The 26,484-nt window shown below is 37.6% G+C and overlaps 1 protein-coding gene across 1 annotated transcript in view; it reads right to left on the bottom strand.

Annotated features, from left to right (window-relative positions):
• Window positions 1-26,484, bottom strand: part of HDX (highly divergent homeobox) — a 235,935-nt gene that overhangs the window by 8,354 nt on the left and 201,097 nt on the right. Inside the window, exon 9 of the mRNA XM_007534009.2 lies at window positions 4,176-4,298. Coding sequence (XP_007534071.1) covers window positions 4,176-4,298 — 123 coding nt within the window. The remainder of the gene's footprint in view (window positions 1-4,175; window positions 4,299-26,484) is intronic.

The following is a 26,484-nucleotide window of genomic DNA, read 5'->3' as shown; positions in this document are numbered from 1 at the left end:
TTGGTGGTGGGAATGGTGTTTATGTACACTCCTAGCAAAATGTAGACATATAAATCAGTAGTTCACTAATATGAGAGGGGGAAAATCAATTGTATGTCTCAAAGTTTTTCAAAACACAAACTGAATCTTTTTAATATATAGGCTGTGTATTTTATATGCGGACTCTCTCAAAAGCCTAGAACAAGTAGATTAGAAGCATCCAATAGCACAGCTATATACAAGATACTGGATACTGTACAGCAAACCATAACAAAAGGACTTTTCAAAGTTAACCAAATAATGTGATTTTCTTCTTCTAGCGTTTGCCCTTCTTCCGTAGCCAGTCAACAGCATCAGGTTGAGCCTGATGTAAAGTTTCGAGACCTCCTTTGAATAATGTGATGATAATATTAACTATCGATTGTCTTTTTGAACCCTAAGACAGCAAGAACCTCACATCTCCACTATAGAGCTCCTACTTCCCCCAGTCCTGGAACCCTTGGATAGGTCCCACTTTCCCGTATGCCTCTCCCAATCCATACAAAATAATATTGCATCCGCCGATCACAACCTAACCAATACAACGATTGCCACCTCAACATGCTTCACCTTAGACTGTGTCCAGAGACTTCACGTGTGGAATGACAACCCTTCAGCTTCATTACTCGGGTGAGACCTTTCCTTTTATAGTACACTCTAATTTCATCTCAGGTGGTTCACTTTCTAACAAAGTCCTATAACCTAGATATAGACCAGTTTCTATGAGAGAGAGCTTATGTTCACACGTATCCATAAACTACTGCAAAATATATACCTGAAAGCAGAAGTACACTAGAGTTTGCAGTGAGTACCTACCTCCCTAACACTTCCTCTCCACTATTCCAAGCTTTGGGCCCATGATTGCTCAACAATTTGTTTGGCCTCGTATGTTAACTCTCTTTTCAATCACCAGGTTCCAGATGCCACCAGGATGTTGGCCAGGCTTCCCTGCATTGAAGACCCCACCAATGTGTCCTGGAGCTCAGCTTCCCCAGAGACCCACCCTACTAGGGAAAGAGAGAGGCCGACTGGGAGTATGGACCGACCAGTCAACGCCCATGTTCAGCGGGGAAGCAATTACAGAAGCCAGACCTTCTACCTTCTGCAACCCTCAATGACCCTGGGTCCATGCTCCCAGAGGGATAGAGAATGGGAAAGCTATCAGAGGAGGGGGTGGGTTATGGAGATTGGGTGGTGGGAATTGTGTGGAGTTGTACCCCTCCTACCTTATGGTTTTGTTAATTAATCCTTTCTTGAATAAAAAAATAGATTAAAAAAATAGAAAAAATGTCAAAGTGCTGGGGTCTGAGACGTGGCATACTGGATAAAATGTCAAACTCTCAAGAATAAGGCCCCCCAAATTCAATACCCAACAGCACTTATACCAGAGTGATGTCACTTTATTTTCCTCTCTCTTCTTATCTCTCTCATTAATAAATAAATAAAATACTTGTTTTAAAAAAAGTTAGGGTGACAGTTGGTAGCATATCCAGTTGAGTGCACACATCACCATACCACCTAGGTTCAAGCCACCACACCAAAGTGCATGAGGTGAGCTTCAGGTGTGTTGAAGCAGGTCTCTAAGTGTCTCTCTCTCTTTCTCTCTCCCTATCTATCTCACTTTCCCTTCTCAGTTTCTACCTGTCCTTTCAAAATAGAGAAAGAAAAGAGAGGAGAGAAAGAAGGGTAGAAAGAAAGAAAGAAAGAGCTAAAGTGTTCCAGTGAAAATCCAAAGTATATATGTTTAGAGTCTTGGAAAGTCAAGTGAGTGATACTTAGTGGCATTATAAGCCCTAGTGGAGGGAGTTTCTAATCAAAGACACACTGTTAGTTAATTAATGGTCTTTTCATTTCAAGTGACTGACTAAAGTTAATATAACATGAGATGGGGAAACTTTAATATTTGAGGGAGTATAGGCCATTAATTACTAATGCATATGGTCCACTTCGAAATTATTTCAATACCTTTTATTCTTACTTTTTACTAGAGCACTGCTCAGCTCTGGCTTGTGGCGGTGCAGTGGCTCCAAATTCCCAGACTCAACTTGGAAATTCCCAGACTCAACTTGGGAATTTGAAGCCTCAGGCATAAGTCTTTCTGCATAATGATTATATTATCTCTCTCAACCTTATATCTTTTCAAATAAGTTATCTTTTAAATGTTTTGTTTATTTATTTATTTATTTATCAGATAGAAACAGAGACACTGAGATAGAAGAGGGATATAGAGAGGGAGAGTGAACAAGAGACATCATAGCATTTTTCAACCCTTATGAAGCTTCTTCCCCGCACCAAGGGCTTGAACCCATGTTCAATATAAGAGAAAGAGTACAATCAATATGGAGGGAAGGAGGGAAGGAGGGAAGGAGGGAAGGAGGGAAGGAGGGAGAAAGAGAGAGAGAGAGAGAGAGAGAGAGAGAGAGAAAGAGAGAGACCTGTAGCACTACCTTGTTACTTGTGAAAGGTTCCCTTTGCAGTTGGGGACCAGGGCTTTGAACCTGGGTACTTGTGCGTGGCTGCATTCATGCTCAACCAGGTGCACCACCTGGCCTCTGCAATGCTCATTATAATATTTTCCCCTTGAAATGTCTGGGATGTGATACACACACACACACACACACACACACACACACAGAATTACAATATACATCTGTTTACTTTAGATTTTTCTTTTTTATATTTACTTATTCCCTTTTGTTGTTCTTGCTGTTTTATTGTTTTAGTTATTATTGATGTCGTTGTTGTTGGATAGGACAGAGAGAAATGGAGAGAGGAGGGGAAGACAGAGAGGGGGAGAGAAAGACAGATACCTGCAGACCTGCTTCACCGCCTGTGAAGCGACTCCCATGCAGGTGGGGAGCCAGGGGCTCAAACTGGGATCCTTATGTTGGTCATTGTGCTTTGCCACATGCACTTAACCTACTGCTCTACTGCCCGACTCCCAGATTTTTCTTTTCTGAGTAGAAATCTCATAGGTCACTTATTAATAAATGGTTACCTATATGACATACTTCCCATACTGAATATCTCTGTAAGAAACCAGTATATTACTATACAAATCAGTGGCAAGTTTGAAGTCGTTTATTACTCAATAAAATATTTAACATGACTATATATTTCTTTTTGATAAGCCAATAAATTATTATACATACTTTTCATGAAAATAGAAGACAAAATGTGATTTAGGAGGAATCTGCAAACAAATTCATAACAACAAACAAAAGCATTTTGTCTGAGATGTAGAAGAATCAAACACTCTTGAAAATTGGGCAAAGTAAATGATGTAATATGGTCAAAAAGAGTTTCACAAAACTGTTCCCTGTATTACTTTTAGTAATGAATGATATACTATGAGTCAGAAAGTATTAAGCCTCAGTGGAAACTGGAAGGTATCAGAAATCCCCAAGAGTAAATTACCTCTTTCATTAACCAAAGGCCCCAAAATGGGAACCTCTCCAGTCAATGTAGCTCCATCTGCATAAATACTTAAGAGCTGAAGGACAATCACTGATGGTTTCACTCATTAGAGGAACAGAGGGACAAGGCAAATAAGATTGCATAAATAGCAACTAAACCATCTTTTGGACTTTGGAAGAACTTTGATGTTTTATGCGGTTGATAGTTTACAGAAATTGGGTGGAGAGTGTTATGTGTAGGATAGAAATTATACCTCTTAAATCTTATAAAGTTGTAGAAAACACTATTAAATTATTAATAAAAACAAAAATAATTTTATTTAAAGTGAATTTAAAATCTTATCTGTGTAAGTCTTGATTACAATTAACAGTTTACATACATTTTCCACTAAAGCAGCATACAACTTTGAATATTCTTATTTTTATCATTTTATTAAGAGATTAATGGTTCACACCATGATTGTTGATACATAATTACAATTTCTCATCTCCCTGTAATAGGTTTCAACAAAACACTCTCATTCTTAATTTAGATTCTTTTCTACCTCCATGCACAGGGATCCAGCATCCTCTCTGAGTATTCTTGAGACAACAGTGTTAATAAAAGTTACATAGGAACAAATACTACTTTAATGCAAAGCAGTAATAAAATGTAAAAATGAAAAAAAAGAAGAATCCACGTGTGACATGCCATTTTTTAATACTATACAGAGCAACTCATTAATCTCTTTTCACACATACCTGCTGTTGTTCCTTATTGTCAGCTTTCATAGCTAATATCAAGCCTCTAGCAAATGTCTGAAGTCGAAAGTACTTTTGTTTTTGAATTTGTAGCTCATTTTCGATGAATTTGACCTCTTCATTCTGAAGGATAAAATATAAAATAATAAAATTAATTTATGTAAGTCCATGACTGATGTGCAACTTTAAAAATAGAATTAAATTAGAGGGACAAACTAGAAGATACAATTTTAGCATAGAGGGGTATAAAACTGGGAAGTAGAATGTCTTATTAAAGTTTGCCTTTTAAGTAACTCACCAACAAATAACATGCAAATATCCAGTCAATTAAATTGTTGTAAGAATCAAGAAACAGTTCTCTCCTTGGAAAGAACTTCTTATATTAAACCTTTTGAGCATTTTGATTAGAATATAGAATAGAAAACAGAATAGATCCGCAATTAGGGAGCCAAGTAGTGCTACACTGGGTAGAGCACACACATTACATTTAACATTATTTAAAGAGCAATAGCAGACACAATAATACCAAACGTACCAGTACCAAAAACAAATACTGAGAATTGAAGAGACAATAATTCTTTTCAAATCATGGACTGAAATTATTATTACATAGAATTCTTTTTACATAGATTTATTTTTATTTACTGCCTCTGAGAGAGTTTCACATGAAGCAATGTGAATAAGTGAGAGAAGGCAGAATGCCACTCTATTTGTTATATATGGTACCAAGTACAGAAATAAGAACCTCAGACATTCAAGCCTAATATTGAGTCATTTTGCCACTGCAGTACCACTCTTTTAATAAATCTGTTGAGTAGTTTGGTATTTATCCCCTATCTCCAAATGTAATGTTGTATATCTCTGACTTAAGATCTACTCTTTTTTTTTTTTAATTTTCCCAGTGGAAAACATAGCATTTACATTAGTTTTTATAGTTTATTTTCATTGGATTCTCATTTTCATTTTCAATGTTATTTTACAAGAATGTTGTCACAAGGTACAACTTCACAGGTTCACATAATATATTCTAGCACTCTTCACCAACCACCAATGTGCCGTTTTCCTCCACCATAAGGACTGGCCCTTTAACCATTTTAACGTATAGTTAGATTTGTTCAAAATAACCACATAAATCCTCCCTATCTTAATTATTTGCTAGTTTTGTATAGAAAGAACAATATGCTTGGATTAGGGAGTAGTTTAGTGCCAAATTAAATGATAATCACTGAAATTTGCGTAGACTGATCAAATGCTCTGGCTCTGTCTACTTATCAGTAAAATAAATTAATGGTAGTAAATGTTAGAATTTCTAGCTTTAAGAGATATAAATTGAATAGGGGGATGATGATAAAAGTGCTCTGCACATATTAGTAAAGCTACAGTGATCATGAAACTGCAGTAGTGTTGATATGGTGAATTTATAGATGAGTGATCAAAAGCAAAATCCCAGAAATATAGATCTCAGATACCTGAAATACATGTTCATTTTAGTAATAGTAAATGTTATTTATTTAACTGACATGGATTTTTAACAGAAGTTCTGAAGTGACCTATAAATAAAAATTTGTATATTAGTGCTCTGGGCAGTGGCATAGTGGGATAAGCACATACAGTAGAAAGCTCTAAGACCCGCACAAGGATCCTAGTTTGAGCACCTGGCTGTTTATTTGCAGGAGGGTCGCTTCACAAGCAGTGAAGCAGATCTGCACGTATCTCTCTGTATCTCTCCATCTCTGTCTTCCTCTCTAAATTGTTCTTTGTTCTATCCAATAAAAAATGGCCACCAGGAGCAGTGGATTCACAACTCTGTCACTGAGTTACAACAATAACCTTAAAGGCAAAATAATAATAATAACTGTATATCAAATAGATTAGAGACAGATCACAGCCTTGGCCAGATGGACAAAAGTAAAAAGGAAGAAGACACTTGGAAATTGAAAAATAAAATTAAAGGGAAGAGATCACAACAAACACCATGAAAATACAGAGTATCATGTAAACCTTTTACTAAAAACTTTATGCAACCAAAGTAGAGATCTAGAAGAAATCAATGAGTTCCTAGATATATACAATGTCTGAAGACTGAAATGGGAAAATCTAGAAAACATGAATAGATCAATTACAATCAAATGCATTGTAAGTCACCAAAATCCTTCCTAAAAACGGAAAGTCCAGGCCCAGATGGATCAATAGATAAATTCGACACAACATTCAAGGAAGAACTAACATCTCTAATTTTCAAAATCATCCAAAATATCATAGATAGAAGAATACTAATTTTCACCTTAAAAATTTATTTATAAAAAGAAAACATTGACAAAACCATAGGATAGGGGGGGGCTACAATTTCACACAATTCCCACCACTAGAACTCTAATCACCAAAATATACAAAGAGTTCAGCAAACTTAGCAACAAAAAAACAAATGACCCCATCCAAAAATGGGCAGAGGATATGAACAAGACATTCACTTCAGAAGAGATCCAAAAGGCTAACAAATATATGAAAAACTGCTCCAGGTCACTGATTGTCAGAGAAATGCAAATAAAGACAACATTGAGATACCACCTCACTCCTGTGAGCTTGGCATACATCAAAAAGGACAGCAGCAACAAACGTTGGAGAGGCTGTGGGGACAGAGGAACCCTTCTGCACTGCTGGTGGGAATGTAAATTGACCCAGCCTCTCTGAAGAGCAGTCTGTAGAACTCTCAAAAGGCTACACATAGACCTTTCATATGACCCAGTAATTCCTCTCCTGGGGATATGGCCCAAGGATTCCATAATGCCCAATCAAAAAGATATGTGTACACCTATGTTCATAGCAGCACAATTCATAATAGCTAAAACCTGGAAGCAACCTAGGTGCCCAACAGCAGATGAGTTGCTGAGAAATCTGTGGTACATATACACAATGGAATACTATGCAGCTATTAAGAACAGTGAACCCACTTTATCTGACCCATCTTGGATGGAGCTAGAAGGAATTATATTAAGTGAACTAAGTCAGAAAGACAAAGATGAATATGGGATGATCCCACTCATCAACGGAAGTTGAGAAAGAAGAACAGAAAGGGAAACTAAAATAGGATCTGATTAAATAGAGAGTAGGGCAACAACGTAAAAACCCTGTGGTGTGGGGAGGGTAGCCATTCAGTTTCCCACCCAGTAGGGGGTTTGGGGGTGGGTGAGTGGGATGGGACACAGTCTTTTGGTGCTGGGAATGGTATTTATGTGCACTCCTATTAAAGTGTAGTCATATAAACCACTATTAAATTAATATGAGAGGGGAAAATTGATCATATATTTAGAAGTTTTTAAAACACAGACTGAGTCTTTTGAATACATAGGCTGAGTCTTTGATATGTATATGATATTCTCTCAAAAGCCTAGACCAGGAAGAATAGAAGCAACTGGTAGCACAGCTATATACAAGATGCTGGGTATTATACAACAAACCCTAAAAAACGGACTTTTCAAAGTTAATCCAATTACCAAATAATGTGATGATTACAAAAACTATCCATTGTCTTCTTGAACCCTAAGATGGCAGGAACCTCACATTTCCACTATAGAGCCTATATTTCTCCCAGTCCTGGTACCTTAGGTTGGGGCGCACTTTGCTACATCCTTCTCTCAATTCATATCAAATAATATTGCATCTGATGATTGCAACCTAATCAACGCAACGAGTGCCACCCCAGCATGCTTCACTTCAGACTGTGTCCAGAGACTTCAGTTGTGGAATGACAACCCTTCAGCTTCATCACTCGGGTGAGACCTTTCCTTTCATAGTATTCTCTAATTCCATTCCAGGTGTTCCACTCCCCAATAAAGTCCCCAAACCTATATATAGACCAGGTTCCCTGAGACAGAGCATATGTTCACACATGCCCATAAACCAGCAAAAAATATATACCTGAAAGCAGAAGTACACAAAAATCTGCAGAGAGCACCCCCCCCAACACTTCATCTGCACTATTCCAGCATTTAGGTCCATAATTGTTCAACAATTTTTTGGCTATGTATGTCAACTCTCTTTTCTGCCACCAGGTTCTGGATGCCAGCATGATTCCAACCAGATTTCCTGGACTGAAGACCCCACCAATGTGTCCTGGAGCTCTGCTTCCCCAGAGACCCACTCTACTAGGGAGAGAAGCAGACTGGGAGTATGGATCTACCAGTCAACGCCCATGTTCAGCGGGCTAGCAATTACAGAAGCCCGATCTTCCACCTTCTGCAACCCACAATGACCCTGGGTCCATACTCCCAGAGGGATAGAGAATGGGAAAGCTATCAGGGGAGGGGATGGGATATGGAGACCTGGTGGTGGGAATTGTGTGGAGTTGTACCCCTCCTATCCTATGGTTTTGTTAATGTCTCCTTTTTTAAATAAATAAATAAATAAATTTAAAAAAATTATGACAATCTATTTTGGAATATCTTATTCAGAACTTGAAGGTATCACATTCAGTGAGTTATGATAGAAAGAGAAAGATCTCACTCATAGCTAGAATGTAAATAAAAGGGGGGGATGAGTGAAATTATAAAATGAAACTTGGACTAGTTTTAGTATATTTCACCAAGCTAGGGGCTCTGAATAAAGAGGGAAAATTATGTTATGAAGGGGGGAAGGGGATATGACCAGAAAATATTAACCCAGACCCCAATATAATGGAAAAAAAAGAAGAGAAATGAACTATGGTTGGATGAAGTCAAGATAGTGGCTTAAAGATAACTGACTGACTCTCCACAAAAAAAAAATCCTTTAAATTTTGGGAATTCTAAGTGGGAGAATGATTTCCATGCTAGTAGGAAATAAACTTTAGATGAAAGGACAAAGAAGAACCACAGTTACCTATTATAACTCACCTTTTTAAAAATTTTATTTATAAAAAGAAAATACTGACAAAACCATAGAATAAGAGGAGTACAACATCACACAGTTCTCACCACCAGAACTCCGTATCCCATCCCCTCCCTTGATAGCTTTCTTATTCTTTAATCCTCTGGGAGTATGGACCCAAGGTCATTGTGGGATGCAGAAGGTGGAAGGTCTGGCTTCTGTAATTGCTTCCCCACTGAACATGGGCATTGACAGGTTGATCCACACTCCCAGCCTGTCTCTCTCTTTCCATAGTAGGGTGTGGTTCTGGGGAATCAGTGCTCCAGGACACATTGGTGGGGTTGTCTGTCCAGAGAATTCTGGTCAGCATCATGCTAGCATCTGGAACCTGGTGGCTAAAAAGAGAGTTAACATATAAAGCCAAACAGATTGTTAACTAATCATGAGCCTAAAGGCTGGAGTAGTGCAAATAAAAAGGGGTGGAAGTCTCCATTTTGTAGATAGCTAGTATAGGAATATTTTAGTTATATTACAAAGGGCCTGTGGCTATACTAGTTCTTTCTTTATTCATTTTTCCTTGAGCCTGAAATATGATATGCAGGTTAATCCAAGTTATTGTCTGGGGTATGTTGTAATGGTTGGCAGAAGGACCAGAAAGCTGGAGCAGGGAAGAGAGTATTTTCTTAATATGGGAAAGGTGTACAAATATTGTTGACTGTAAACCCCATCGATTTGATGTGATCTGGGACCCATATTCAGCTTAGGAGCCTATGTGACCTCTGCATCCCTGTAGATTTGAGCTCACATTCTGTGGCCATGAGTAGGAAAGTTACAAGCTGACCCCTTTTTTAATGAGTCTGGTTAAGGGTTTTCCCCTTTTGTTTAAAATTTCAAAGAACCTGTATTAGGCTTCATTGATCATTTATATGTTTCTCTTATTTTTCAATATTGTTTATTTATGCCCTAACTAATTATTTCAGTTCTTGGTTGCTTTGTCTCTCTTCTTGTAAGACGTTAAGGCTTGTAATTAGGTAATTTACTTGAGCGTTTTCATGTTCTCTAATGTATGCTTGTATGGCTATGAGTTTCCCTCTAAGTACTGCTTTAGCTGTGTCCCAAATGTTTTAAAAAATATTTTTGTATTTATTTATTTATTCCCTTTTGTTGCCCTTATTATTTTATTGTTGATGTTGTCCTTGCTGGATAGGACAGAGAGAAATGGAGATAGGAGGGGAGACAGAGAGAGGGAGAGAAAGATAGACACCTGCAGACATGCTGCACTGCTTGTGAAGCGACTCCCTTGCAGGTGGGGAGCCAGGGGCTCGAACTGGGATCCTTATGCCAGTCCTTGTGCTTTGGGCCACCTGCCCTTAACCGGCTGAGCTAACGCCCAACTCCCGTCCCAAATATTTTGATAGCTCATGTCTTCATTTTCATTTGATTTAAGAATCATTTGAGTTTCTTGCTTTAGTTCCTCTTTGACTCAGCTGTTGTTAAGCAGTGTGATATTGAGTTTTCATATTTTGTTAGTTTTAATAATTTTCTGTTTGTTGTTAAGTGTTAGCTTTATTCCACTGTGGTCTGTGAAGATTATTGGATGGTATCAATATATCAGATATAATATTAGGTTGTTCAGCTGGTCAGGCTCTTAATTCTATTACTTCAGCTTTTAGCTCTCTAATTACCTCAAGATATTTCGTGTTTTCTTTTAGAGCCTCATTTTGCCCCCATATCTGGTATTTCCCTGGAAAATTTTCCTCACTGTTGTGATTAATGCATCAATTAATGTTTGGATATTTTTCTCATCCTTAGTTGCTTCTAGCTTATTGAGATTTTTTTTTGGGGGGGGGTTCTGTCATGGCTTATTGATGCAGTATTTTTTTAGTTTGACAATTATATTTGATCTATTTTTTAATTTGTGTCCTGGATTTTGCTGTTGAGGTATAGTGTGGACATCTGAAGCCAGTCACCTCGTGGTCTGTCCAGGTAGTGTGTGAAGCCTTTTTTTTTTCTAATGGTGACTCCACTGCCACCATCTTCAGAATATGAAATAAAGGGTCTCATGTTCAAATTGAAGTTAGAGATGACTGAAACAGCAACAAACAAAAAAAACTCCTCCTCCAAAACAAACAAAGCAAACAGCAACAACAATAAAAACAAAATAAATGAAACTAGCAAAAAAAAAAAAAAAAACCAACCAACTGCAGCCAACAGGAGTATACACAGAGAACCAGGGAAAGAATTATAAAGCTAAGAAATCATATATATGTTCACAGTTGGGGAGAATGTTGGCTTGGTGAGGCTTTGCATGATTATTCAGTGGATAGACCTATCAAACTGCTTGGGACTATTTGTAGTACAGATCCAGTCAGACAATTTCACATTTGATCCCACAACCCCCGCATCATGACAAAAGGTTTAATCTTGGAATCTTGTCTGAGGAGTTTAACTCTACAAGGGGGCTCTTTCTCTCTCACTGTTCTTTCTTCCCAAATAAGCATCCTCTGGCCTGGTGGATGGGCTTGGGGGTATAATGGGAACCTTACCACTTGACTCTCTTTTGTCCTTTTCAGCATCCTTTTGTTCATTCATAACTGGGTTATGATTTTCCACTGTGGTTTTACTTCATCCCCTAAAATCCCTATTTTAATCTGCTCTACATAAAATGATATAAATCATGATAAGGTCTTATATGGTACAGTAAATACTAACCATGGGATTTTCAAAGTGGACTTGAATTTCTTTTAACAATGTCCTGTAGTTTTTTGTTTTGTTTCTTTTTGTAAAGAATTTTCATTTCTGTTATTAGATTCACTTCAGGATACTTCATCTTTTTACTCTTATTATTCCTTCATTTCTTCATCATTTGTTATAGATATGTAAGACACTTAAGTGCATTGATTATTTATCCTGCCACTTCACTGAATTTAATGGTTGTTTCTAGTAGATTTTAGTAGCATTCTTAGGGGTTTATCTTCATATTATCAAACTTAGGCAAATGGTGATCATAACCATCATTTTTTTCAAATTTGAATTTTGAGTATATTTTCCTTGCCTGATTGCTCCAGAAAGTTATTGTAGAACAGTGTTTCACAGAGATGGTGAGAGTGGACTTCCTTGTCCAGCTCCAGATTTTAAGAGAAATGTCTTCATTTTCCCCCAATTTGAATATGATGCTACCAACACTTTTCCACATTTCTGTTGGTCAATAGGATCTCCTCTTTGGGGAATGTTCAGTTCATGCCTTTTCCTTAATTGTTGATAGAGTCATTTGCTTTTTGTTGTTAAGGCTGGCGAGCTCTTTATATATTTCAGTTATTAGTCTGATGTATGGCATGTAAAGATCTTTTCCCATTGCCATTAGGTTCTGTTTGTGTGGTGGTTTCTTTTATTGTGCAGAAGCCTTTTGATTTGATTTATTCCCATTGGTTTATTTTTTTAGTCTTCCTTGCAATTTAATTTTAGTTATTGAAGATGATTTTAAAACTTAGATGAGGGAGTAGGGTGGTAGCGCAGTGAGTTAAGTGCACATGGCACAAAGCACAAGGACCAGCTGAAGGATTACAATTCGAGCTCCCGGCTCTTTGTCTGCAGGGGAGTCGCTTCACAGGTGGTGAAGTAGGTCTGCAGGTGTCTTTCTCTCCCCCTCTGTGTCTTCTCCTTCTCTCTCCATTTCTTTCTGTCCTATCTAACAATGATGACGACATCAATAATAACAGCAATAATAACTATAACAACAATAAAAAACAATAAGAACAACAAAAGGGAAAATAACTAAATAAATATTTTTAAAAACTTAGATGAAAAAGATTTCTGCTAATGTTTTCTTCTAAGTATTTGATAGTTTCTGGTCTAATATCCAAGTCCTTGATGCATTTAGAGTTAACTTCTGTGTGTGGTGAAATATAGTGATTCAGTTTCATTTTTTTTGCAAATTTCAACCCAGTTATTTTAAAACAACTGTTGAGAAGAATCTCTGTTCTCCATTTAATAGTTTGGGCCCCCGTTCAAATATTAGATGTTCATAGGTTCAGGGGATTACTGTTGAGCTCTCAATTCTACTTCACCGGTCACTGTGTCTACTTGTCCTCAAGCAACAAAACATTTTGATTACAATGACTCTATAATATGATTTTTGATCTGGGATTGTGATGCATCTAGTTCTATTTTCTCAAAATTGCTTTGACAATTCTATGTACTTTCTATTTCCTGGTAAATGTCTGTAGCTATTGTTCTATTCTCTTTAAAAAATCATGGGATCTTGATTAGGATAGCATTTAATTTATATATACCTCTGATTGGATTAGTAATTTTAATTATGTCAATTTTTCCAGTATATGAACATGAGATATCTTTCCACTTTCTCATAATAATCATTACACAAGTCTTTCACTTCTTTTGTTAGGTTTGTTCCTAGATATATTTTTGTTTACACTGCTGTTTATACTGTTAATGGGACTGATTTCTGGATTTTTTTTCTTATTCATTTGGCTTAGTGTTTACATAAAGGAATGTCACAGAATTTTGTGTATTAATTTTCTTGTCTGGTACTTTTCTATATTGCTTGGTAATTTCTTTTTTTTAGAGAATAATATTGGTTTATTCTGATATAAATTTGTTTTGAAAATAATAAAATAAACACTGCAAAATTCAGTTTAGATTTCATTTAGACTCCCTAGCTTTCTGTTTCAAACATAGCTTTAAATTACCTAACAGTGCAATTACAGTGCCTGATTTTTGTTGTATTTTACTTAAATCTAGATGTCTAATATTCTTTTTTTAAATCTATTTTTTATTTAAGAAAGCATAAATTAACAAAACCATAGGACAGGAGGGGTACAACTGCACACAATTCTCGCCACCCAATCTCCATATCCTTCCCTGATAGCTTTCCCATTCTCTATCCCTCTGGGAGCATGAACCCAGGGTCCTTGTAGGTTGCAGAAGGTGAAAGGTCTGGCTTCTGTAATTGCTTCCTCGCTGAACATGGACGTTGACTAGTCAGTCCATATTCCCAGTCTGCCTCTCTCTTTCCGTAGTAGGGTGGGTCTCTGGGGGAGCAGAGCTCCAAAACACATTGGTGGGGTCGTCGGTCCAGGGAAGCCTGGCCGGCATCCTGATGGCATCTGGAACCTGGTGGCTGAAAAGAGAGTTAACATACAAAGCCAAACAAATTGTTGAGCAATCATGGACCCAAAGGTTGGAATAGTGGAGAGGAAGTGTTGGGGGGGGTACTCACTGCAAACTCTAGTGTACTTCTGCTTTCAGGTATATATTTTGCACTAGTTTATGGATAAGTGTGAACATATGCTCTCTCTCATAGAACCTGGTCTATATCTAGGTTTTGGGACCTTGTTAGAAAGTGAACCACCTGGGATGGAATTAGAGAATACCATGAAAGGAAAGGTCTCACCCGAGTAATGAAGCTGAAGGGTTGTCATTCCACACCTGAAGTCTCTGGACACAATCTGAGCTGAAGCATGTTGAGGTGGCAATCGTTGTGTTGATTAGGTTGCAATCAGCAGATGCAATATTATTTGATATGGATTGGGAGAGGCATGTGGGAAAGTGGGCCCTATCCTAAGGTTCCAGGAATGGAGAAACATAGGCTCTATAGTGGAGATGTGAGGTTCCTGCTGTCTTAGGGTTCAAAAAGACAATGGATAGTTATTGTTATCATCACATTATTTGGTAATTGGGTTAACTTTGAAAAGTCCTTTTGTTAGGGTTTGCTGTATAGTACCCAGTATCTTGTACATAGCTGTGCCACTGGTTGCTTCTGATCTACTTGGTCTAGGCTTTTGAGAGAGTCCGCATATCAAATACACAGCCTATATATTAAAAAGACTCTGTGTTTTAAAAACTTCGAGATATACAATTAATTTTCCCCTCTCATATTAATTAACTAGTGATTTATATGACTACACTTTACTAGGGGTGTGCATAAACACCATTCCCACCACCAAAAGACTGTGTCCCATCCCACCCACCCACCCCCACACCCCACCGGCCCAGGAAGCTGTATGTCTACCCCTCACCACAGGGTTTTTACTTTGGTGCCCTACTTTTAATTTAGTCAGATCCTGCTTTTAGTTTCCCTTTCTTATCTTCTTTCTCAACTTCTGTTGATGAGTGGGATCATCCCATACTCATTTTTATCTTTCTGACTTAGCTCACTTAACATAATTCCTTCTAGCTCTGTCCAAGATGAGTCAGAGAAGGTGGGCTCATTGTTCTTGATAGCTGTATAGTATTCCATTGTGTATATATACCACAGCTTTCTCAGCCACTCATCTGTTGTTGGGCACCTGGGTTGATTCCAGGTTTTAGCTACTATGAATTGTGTTGCTGTGAACATAGGAATACACACCTCTTCTTGGTTGGGTATTATGGAGACCTTGGGGTATAACCCCAGGAGAGGAATTACTGGATCATACGGAAAGTCCATGTCTAGCCTTGTGAGAGTTCTCCAGACTAATGTCCACAGAGGCTGGACCAATTTACATTCCCACCAGCAATGCAAAAGGGTTCCTTTGTCCCCACAGCCTCTCCAGCATTTGTTGCTACTCTCCTTTTTGATGTATGGCATTCTTACAGGAGTGAGGTGGTATCTCAGTGTTGTCTTTATTTGCATTTCTCTGACAATCAGTAACCTGGAACAGTTTTTCATTTATTTGTTAACCTTTTGGATCTCTTCTGAGGTGAATGTCTTGTTCATATCCTCTGCCCATTTTTGGATGGGGTCATTTGCTTTTTTGTTGCTAAGTTTGCTGAGCTCTTTGTATATTTTGGTGAATAGTTTCTTGTCTGATGTATGGCATGTGAAGATCTTCTTCCATTTTGTGAGTGGTCTCTTTGTTTGTGTGATAGTTTCTTTGGCTGTGCAGAAGCTTTGCAATTTGATGTAGTCCCATTGGTTTGTTTCTGCTTTAGTCTTTCTTGCAATTGGGTTTATTTCGTCAAAGATGTCCTTGACGTGTAGGTGGGAAAGTGTTGTACCAATGCTTTACTCTAAGTATTTGATTGCTTCTAGTCTAACATCCAGGTCTTTGATCCATTTGGAGTTGATTTTTGTTTCTGGTGAGATAAAGTGGTTCAATTTCATTCTTCTGCATGATTCAACCCAGTTTTACCAGCACCATTTATTGAAGAGAACCTCTTTATTCCATTTAATACTCTGGGCCCCCTTATCAATGGTTAGATGTCCATAGGTGTGGGGATTTATTTCAGGGCTTTCAATTCTGTTCCACTGGTCTGTGTGCCTATTTTTGTTCCAGTACCATGCTGTTTTGATGATGATGACTTTATAATATAGTTTGAGATCTGGGAGTGTGATGCCTCCATTTCTGTTTCTTTTCCTCAAGATGGTTTTGGCAATTCTAGGTGTTTTCAGGTTCCAGATAAATGATTGCAGTGTTTGTTCTATTCTCTTAAAGAAGCCTGGTGGAACTTTGATGGGTATTGCATTAAATTTTTATATGGTTCTGGGGAGAATATTCATTTTAATGATATTTATTCTTCCAATACATGAGCATAGGATGTCTTTCCATTTCTTGGTATCAGTTTCTATTTCCTTGAGTAGCAACTCCTAGAAATCTTTCACTTCTTGGTCAACTTTATTCCTAGGTATTTTATTGATTTTGCTGAAACAGTAAATGGGAGTGATTTCTCGATGTCTTCTTCTTTTTCAGATTTAGTGTTTGCATAAAAAAATGCCACTGTTTTATACATTCAGTTTTGTAGCCTGACACATTGCTATATTGCCTAATAACTTCCAGTAGTTTTCTGTTGTATTCTTTAGGTTTTTCTCTGTATACTTTTATATCATCTGCAGATAGAGAGAGGTTGACTTCTTCCCTTCCAATCTGTATTCCTTTGGTTTCTTTCTCTTGCCTGATTGCTATGGCAAGAACTTCAAGTACTATGTTGAAGAGTAAGTGACAGTGGATAGCCCTGTCTAGTCCCTGATCTGAGGGGGAATGCATTCAGCTTCTGTCCATTGAGTATGATGTTGGATGTAGGTTTGCTATATATGGATTCCACTATCTTGAGGAATTTCCCATCTATTCCCATTTTTTGTAGAGTTTTGAGCATGAATGGGTGTTGAATTTTGTCAAAGGCTTTCTCTGAATCTATTGAGATAATCATGTGGTTTTTGGCTTTGATTTTATTGATGTGGTGAATGACATTGATTGACTTACGGATGTTGAAACAGCCTTGCATTCCTGGGATGAATTCCACTTGGTCGTGATGAACAATTTTTTTGATATGTTGCTGTATCCGGTTGGCCAAGATCTTGTTTAATATTTTGGTATCTATGTTCTCCAGAGATATTGGTCTGTAGTTTAACTTTTTTGTTGTGTCCCTATCAGCTTTTGGTATCAGGGTGATGTTGGCTTCATAGAAGGTGGAAGGGAGTGTTCCTGTTTCTTCAGTCTTATGGAATAGCTTAAGAAAAATGGGTACTGTTTCCTGAAGGTTTTGTAGAATTCATTTGTGAAGCCATCTGATCCAGGACTTTTGTTGTTAGGGAGATTCTTAATAACGGTTTTAATTTGTTTGACTGTGATTGGTACATAAGTTTTGTAGTTTTTCTTGGTTCTGTTTTGGAAGGGCATATGTTTCTAGGAATTGTTCCTTTTCTTCCAGATTCTCTAGCTAGGTGGCATGTTGTTCTTCATAGAAGTTTCACATGATTTTCAAGATTTCTGTGGTGTCAGTTGTGATATCTCCTCCATTGTTTACAATTCTATTTATTTGAGTCTTCTCTCTTTTTTGTTTGGTGAGTCTGGCTAGGGGGTTGTCAATTTTGTTTAATCTTTCAAAGGACCAACATTTGGCTTCATTGATCTTTTGTATGTTTCTCTTATTTTCTATGTTGTTTATTTCTGCTCTAACTTTAGTGATTTCTGTCCTTCTGGTTGCTTTAGGATTCCTTTGTTCCTCTTCCTCTAAGTCCTTGAGGTGTGCAGTAAGGTCATTTATTTGAGCTTTTTCTTGTTGTTTAATATGTGATTGAATGGCTATAAGTGTCCCTCTCAATACTGCTTTAGCTGTGTCCCAAATATTTTGATAGGTTGTGTCTTCATTTTCATTTGTTTCCAGGAACATTTGAATTTCTTGCTTGAGTGACTCTCTGACCCAGTGGTTCTTAAGGAGCATGTTGTTTAGTTTGCAATTTCTGTGACTTTTAATAATTTTCCGTTTGTTGTTAAATGTTAGTTTTACTCCACTGTGGTCTGAGAAGATACTTGGGATGATTTCAATGCTCTTGAATTTATTGATGCTGTCTTTGTGGCCTAACATTTGGTCTGTCCTTGAGTATGTGTTGTGTGGATTTGAAAAGAATGTGTATTCCAGTTTTTTTTGGGTGAAAGACTCTGAAAATGTCCAGGAGGTCTAGTCTGTCAATCTCTTTATTTAATTCTCTTGTATCTTTGTTGATTCTCTGCTTTGTTGATCTGCCTCAGTGTGAGAGTGGGGTTTTAATGTCTCACACTATTATTGTATTACTATTGATGTGTTTTTGAAACTCTTTCAGTATGTGCTTGATGTATTTAGATGGTCCCACGTTGGGTGCATAGATGTTAATAATTGTTAAGTCTTTTTGACTGATTGATCCTCTAGTAATTATGTGATGACCTTGCCTATCTTTTATTACTTTATTTAATTTAAAATCTATTGTGTCTGAGAAGAGAATGGCTGTTCCTGCCTTTTTTGTGGTCCATTAGCCTGTATGATAGTTTTCCATCCTTTCCCTTTAAGTCTGTGTTTATCTTGTTGTGTCAGATGGCATTCTTGCAAGCAGGTTATGTTTTCTGATCCATCCCCCCACTCTGTGCCTTTTGATGGGTGAGTTTAAGCCATTGACATTTATTAATATTATGGATTTAATGTATTGTAGTGCCATTGTTCAACAAATTTTTATTTGCTCTGATATATTGCAAGTATTATAGTCATGTTCTCATTTATAAGTGGTCTTTTATAACCTATTTCAGGGCTGGTTTGGTGATGGTTGCCTCCTTTAACTGTTGTTTGTCTAAGAAGATTTTGATTCCTCCATCTAGTTTGAATGAAAGTCTAGCAGGATATATTATCCTTGGTTGAAACCCTTTTTCATTCAGGGCTTGATAGATATCTTGCCATTCTCTTCTGGCTTTTAGAGTTTGAGTGGAGAAGTCTGCTGATAGTCTTATGGGTTTTCCCCTGTATTTGACTTTTTGTTTTTCTCTTGCAGTCTTTAGGATCCTTTCTTTATCCTTACTTCTTCTCATTGAGACTATGATGTGTCTTGGTGTCTTCAGGTCTGGGTTGATTCTGTTTGGAACTCTCTGGGCCTCTTGAATCTTAATATCCTTTTGTTATTCAGGTCAGGGAAGTTTTCTTCTATAATTTCCTCTAGAATGTTTCCTTCCCCTTCCTTTCTTTCTTCCTCTGGCAAGCCAATAATATGAATGTTACTTCTTTTGATATCATCCCATATGTCTCTTTTGTTGTTTTCATTGTCTCTCAATCTCTTTTTGAGCTCTTTCACCTCTTACTTAGTTTTCTCTAACTCATACTCTGTCTGACTAATTCTGTTATCTGCCTTTGTTAGTCTGCTTTCCTTTCCCTCAGCTTCTTTACTCAGTTCAGCTATTTCAGCTTTCAGTTCTCTAATTGCCTCGAGATAATCCTTATTTTCCTTGGGGGTCTCAACTGTTGTTTCCCTAATACTGTCATTCCTTTCCTCTATTGCTGTTTTCATTTCTGTGATTAATAAGTTTATTACTGCTTGCAGACTTTCCTTATCTATGGTTACTTCTGGCTGATTTGTAGTTTCTTCTGGGCTCTTGTCTTCATTCATTGTAGTAGCAGTATTATTTGCTCTTGATCTACCCATTTTTTGATTTGTTTGTTTCTTATTTTTATGTTCTGTTGTTCTTCAGTCGTGTTTTGAGTAAAAGCAACACTGTAGTAAATACCTTTATGACAAATGCAATCACCAACCTCAGAAATTACAATAGCAACTGAAGCAGGATTGAAGCAGTTTAATCACTACCAGTTAGCCAAATAATGCCTCCAGTCCATGAAAAAATAGCAACCAAGTCCAAGTGAAGAAGAAAGAGAAAGGAAAGAAGGGATAGCAAGAACAGATAATTATGCAAATATACTATCCACTGTATATTCTAGGGGTAGCAAGAGGAGAAAAGGAATTAGAGCAGAGATACACACATAGAGAGTCCACTCTGTCTGGTTTATTCTCCAAAATAATTCACAAATGAATATCAGTGAATTCAGAAAGCCAAAGAAAAAGGAAGGAAGAAAGGAAGACAAGATAAAAAAGAGAAACAAGAGTGAGAAAAGAAAAAAGATAAGAAAAAGAGCTGTAATAAAAGATCAGTGAAAGGAAAGTTTTTTAATTTATTAATTGATTAATTTTTATTTTTTTTAATTAACTAGGAGTAGGGAGAATGGAGAGTGGGTAGAGGAGGTAGGAGTAGTGAAACAAGTTCCTCTAGCAATAGGTAAGATGCCGAGACCTCTAGCAATGGAAGATACCCTAATAGTTAATTCTGGTCAACCTAAAGGAGGGGAGGTAAGAGATACACCTTTATATAATATTAATAATAATACAGAGCAGGGTAAAAAACCTGTTCCAGGTTGCCTCAAGCCTCTTGAGCAGAGACAGCTGATTGTTAAGAAAGTAAAACAAGCAAACAAACAAACAAAACTGGGGCAAAAACACTTCAGGAATAGACAAGAATAGCAATAATAGACAGTTATGCATATCTACTATCTACTGTATATTCTGGGGGTAGCTAGAGGAGAAAGGGAAGTAGAGCAGAGATACACGCAGAGAGAGTCCACTCTAAAGTCAGATTTCTTCCCCTAAATAATTCCCAAACGTGTATCAGTGAATTCAGAAAGCTGAAGAAGGAAGGAAGAATGGCTGACAAGAATGAGAAAAATAAGAAAAGAAAAAAAGAGAGAGAGAAAATAAAAAAGATTAGAAAAAGAACAGTAATAAAAGAGCAGTGTAAGGAAAGAGTTATTTATTTATTTATTTATTATTATTTAATTAGCTAAGCAGGGGGGTGGGGATGGTGGGTATGGGAGTTAGGAAGAGTGAACCAAGTTACTTTAACAATGGATAAGACACCTAGTCCCCTAGCAATGGAAAATACACTAAGAGTTAATTCTGGTCAACCTGAAGGAGAGGGGGAAAGGGATACGTGTTTATCTAGTATTGATAATAAAATAGAACAAAGTAAAAAAAACCTGTCCTGTCTTCAGCTTGGAGGGCTCCAGACTGGCTCAGGCCCCCTGAGTAGAGGCAGCTGATTGTTGGGAAAATAAAGCAATCAGAAAAAAAATCTCTGGAGGTCTTTCCCTGTCTGAGTAAGGTTCTGCTTGGTGGAATATTTGTAGCTGGAATTGGCCATTTAGAAGGAAAGAAGTCCTAGGGTTTCAGAAAGGAATAGAATTGGAATTAGGAATAACCCCCCCTGGTGGGACAGGAATCTTGGTAAAGAAAGAAGCTCAGCAGGGGAGTCTGCTAGGAGCAGATCTCTGGCCCCCAGGGACTGGTTGGTGGGGAGGTGTCAAGGGTGCACTTTGGGAATAATAATTTAAAAAAAATTTCCTTTCTTTTTACTCTATTTTCTAACCCAAATCGAGTTATAGTCACCTCCTTGGTGTCACCGCTAGGAACCCTTATTGACTGTCCTGCTAAAGGCAAAAAATCCTACCATTTCCAGTAGATGTTGTCAAAGCTCAAGCCACTAGCAGCTTCTTAGTCCACCATCGTCTGGAATCCCTGCTTGGTTATTTCTAAGACCTTCCATTTCAACTTCAGATTTCTCTTTTTCTCTTCTTTTTCTTCCATTTTTTTTCTTTCTTTTCTTTTTCTTTCTTTTTTTATTTTTACCTCCAGTGTGTTAATGCTGGGGCTCAGTGTAGCACTATGAATCCACTGCTCTTGGTGGCCACTTTTTTCATTTTATTGGATAGAAAGAGAGAAATTCAGAGAGAAGGGAGATAGAGAGGAAGAGAGGTAAATAGAGACACCTACAGATCTGCTTTGCAGCTTGTGAAGGGTCCCCGCCTTGAGCTGGGCAGTTGGGGGCTCAAACCAGATCCTTGTGTAGATCCTTGCACTTCGTACTATACATGCATAACCAGGTGCACCACCACAAGGCCCCCTCTCTTTAGGTTTTTCTATGTATACTTTAAAATCATCTGTAGATACTGACTATATTTATCTCTGTGCAGGATGTGTGGATATTACTTCCTATGCTAATGCAACTGAGTTCCAGGTAAAAGTCCTCTAGGAGCCCCATGGAGATAAGGCTTTGCTTTATTTGAGGTGAAGGTGGTGTACCTCAGAGTCTTTCTACAGAGGTAGGTAAGTCCAAGTGAGCACTTCCCAAGTAACAGGACAATATAGCAAGTCCACAAGTTTCTATGACAACAATGTAGCAGTCACTTGGGGTTTGCCATTGAATTCTGGGTCAGATTTTAATTTATGTCTGTAGGAATGGTAGATATGGTATTTATTTAAATGTCATGAGCTTCCTTTGTAGCTGTTGATCACTTTATGGTATAGATACTGACTGTGGCTTAAATATATAGCAAGAAGGCCATAAAGTCCAGTGGTTGGCTGCCTGAAATTCCAAGAAAATTCAGGAAGGAGGCACAGTTTTCCCCAGTAAAAACAGCAGCCTTGGAGTAGTTTTTTGCTGTTTAGGTGTGGTGTGTGGTGGCCTCTGGTCTGTTGTTCCATGGCTCTGAAAACTAGCACCTCCCAGTGTGTCTCAGGTGTGTGTGGAGCTATTGTCCTATGGTGACTGACACCACTGCCTCTGGAAGATGAGAGGTAGGATGATATTGGCTATTTTACAGGCAGGTAGTTTTCATTAATTCAAATTGAAGAGAAAATATGCAACTGGAATAGTTTGAAAAAAATGAAAAACAAACAACAAACAAAACCCATGAAGGACGGGGCAGAGCCAAGATGGTGACTTGGAAAAACACCTGGTATGAGCTCTGTAAGGAGGCTGCTTTAAACATTGGAATTTCGGTGAGGGTAGAATTTCTGGGCCAGTGGTGGAGGAGAAGTGCGGGGGTGGGGGGCGGTGTTTCAAGGTGGAGTCAAGGAAGAATCCCATAACCCACACTTAGATTGGCAAAAGGAGGCTTAAAAGGACAAAGGAAATGAGGAGTTGGCTGGGGTTGTGGGCTTTGTTTACTTTTTCTGTCTGCACACACCCCCTCACCAAGAGCAACCCCCACACCAGAGGGATGAGGGAGACAGCTGAAGATAGGGAGCACCCCCCCACCCCGTGGAGTCATCTTTTAATCAAAATTCAAGCTCAGCAAGGGGATCTTTTCCAAAGCAAAGACTTTTATTTCCCCTCTTTTTGAAGGAGGCTGGGGCTGTATGTGAATGGTAGAATACCTGACCAATCTTGGCCTCTGCTGCTGCTGTGAGAACAGTCTCCTTTGATTTTGCTAGGGTTAGTTTATCTGTCTTTATTTGATCCCTCTACTTCCTGAGTTTGTTTGATAGTTGCTTCATAATTATTTGTTTTTGCTTTGTTTAGGAAGGGGACATAGTCGTGTGCTGCCAATTTGGTGTGGTTAATCTGCAAACTCATTGTTGTTTTTTTTCCCCTGTTTTTATTGTTGTCTGTTTTCCCGTCTAGCTGATCTGACCAAAAATAGCTGTTATTGTTTTTCCATTGATTTGTGATTGGATGTGCTCTCTATTGTGAGAAGAGCTTGCTTTTCTTTCTTTCATTTCTCCACTTTTCTTTTTCTTTCCTCCTCACTAATTTGAAAAATAGTTTTCTTTTTGCTGCTGTTTTTTTCTATATTTACTTACACTTGTTTGTGAATTATCTCGTAGAAAAAGTCTGGCTTGGAATCGATTCTCTCCATCTCTCTCCCTCTCTTTCTCTCTCCTTTCTTTGCTCTTACCACTATCTCTAGAATTTATAGTTCATAGTTGATTTTTGTAAATGTCTATTTTTGTTTTGTCTTTTTTTTGGAGTTTTTTTTTCTTGTTTTTGTTTCTTGCTGTTCTTGTTCTTGTTTTCTTTGTTTTTGGAATGGAGGTGTTGCCTAGATAACTGGTTTCGATCAAACTGCATTAATTTTTGCTTCTGTTGATATTGTTGTACTTTCTGAGGTTTGTGATTTCATTCATGAAAAGCCTTTGGTTTGGTGTGGCTTGTACTCACACAACACACTGAACAAAAAGAGACAAGTCAGAAAAATACAAACCACTCCAATAAAAAAGTTCAAATCAAAAACAAATCAGCTACCAAAATGAATCAGAAAAGGAGCCTGGAATAAATTCCAAGTAAGCCAGGAGAACTCAAAATGAGTAAAATAACCAAACATTATGTGACACATTAATCACAGGAGTGAAGAAAGCTTTTGAGAAAAATGTTATCAGAAATAGTGAAATAACAGATGAGACCTTCAGTGAAAGTACTAGCTATCTCGAGATCATTAAAGAAATGAAGGTTGAAATAGCTAAGCTATAAAACCAGCTAGTAGAACAAACTAATACTATAACTGAGCAAGGTAAAAAAGCTGTACTGAATAAGGAAGCTGATGGAAGGGAAAGCTGAATAACTGAAGCAGAAAACAGGATTATCGAGACAGAGGATGAGTTAGAGAAAACTAAGGAAGTAAAAGAGCTAAAAAAGAGACTGAGAGATACTGAAAACAAACACAAAGATATATGGGATGATCTCAAAGGAAGTAACATTCAGATAATTGGTCTACCAGAGAAAGAAAGAGAAGGGGAATAAAACATCCTAGAGGAAATAATAGAAGAAAACTTCCCAACCATAACCAATAGAAAGGACATTAAGATTCAAGAGGCCTAGAGAGTCCCAAAGAGAATTAACCCAGACCCGAAGACACCAAGCCACATCATAGTTACAGTGAAAAGAAGAAAGGATCCTGAAGGCTGCAAGAGAAAAACAAAAGGTCACATACAGGGGAGAACCCATGACACTATCAGCATACTTCTCCACACAGACCCTAAAAGCCAGAAGAGAATGGCAAGATACCTATCAAGTTATCAAAAAAAGGGTTTAAACCAAAGATAGTATATCCTGCCAGACTGGAATTCAGACTATATGGAGGGATAAAAATCTTCTCAGGCAAGCAACAGTTAATGGAAGCAACTATCACTAAGCCTGCCCTGAAGGAGGTTCTTAAAATCCTCCTTTAAGCAGGAACAACATCATAAAAACTTGCCTTATTTCAGAGTAAATAAAAAATGTTTAATAATGGCACTGCAATACCTGAAATCCATAATATCAGTAAATGTCAGTGGCTTAAATTCACCCATTAAAAGGCAAAGAGTAGGAGGATAGATCAGAAAACACAAACCTACCATATGCTGTCTGCAGGAATTGCATCTAACTTAACAAGACAAACACAGACTCAAAGTGAATGGATGGAAAACTATCATACAAGCTAACAGACCACAAAAGGGCAAGAATAGCTATTGTCATATCTGACACAATAGACTTTAAAAATAAATAAAGTAATAAAAGAGAGGCAAGGACATTACATATTGCTCAGAGGATTGATTAACCAAGAATATTTAACAGTATTATAATGTTAAATAATTATAAATTTTTAACATATATGTGGCCAGTGAGGGTCCATCTAAATATATCAAACACTGAAAGAGCTGAAAAATGCATCAATAGTAATACAGTAATAGTAGGAGACTTTAACACTTCACTCTCAGACAGATCAACGAAGCAGAGAATTAACAAAGAAACTAGATAATTAAATGAAGAAATGGATAGACTCGTCCTCCTGGACATATTCAGAGTTCTTCACCACAAGAAATTGGAATGTACATTCTTTTTGTATCCACATGGAACGTCCTGAAGGATAGACCACATGATAGGCCCCAAAGACAGTATCAACAATTACAAGAAAATTGAAATCATCTCAAGCATCTACTCAGACCACAGTGGAGTAAAGCTAATATGTAACAACAAAAAGAAAATTAGCAAAAGTCACAAAGTTTGGAAACTCAACAACTTGTTGCTAAATAACCGCTGGGTCAAAGAGGAACTCAAGCAAGAAATTCAAATGTTCTTAGATGTAAATGAAAATGGAGACACAAGTTACCAGAATATTTGGGGCATCACTAAAGCAGTGCTTAGAGGGAAATTCATATCCATACAAGCATGCACTAGAGAACAAGAAGAAGCTCAAGTAGACAACCTAACTGCATGCCTTATAGACTTAGAAGAAGAGGAACAAAGTAGAATTTTACTGAGTTTGGAGTATCTCACGAAAGAAAACAACTCTGGGTGGGGGGAGAGGATAGATTTTTAGCTTCACCATAGGAGGGTGGGGGTGGGGACACAGAACTTTGGTGGAGGTAATGTTGATAGTATACACTCCTATTATAATATCATAAATCAATATTTAAACAATA

This window comes from Erinaceus europaeus, chromosome X (genome assembly GCF_950295315.1).
Source record: "Erinaceus europaeus chromosome X, mEriEur2.1, whole genome shotgun sequence".
Lineage (NCBI taxonomy): Eukaryota > Metazoa > Chordata > Mammalia > Eulipotyphla > Erinaceidae > Erinaceus > Erinaceus europaeus.
This window is presented reverse-complemented; position numbering and strand designations above follow the sequence as displayed.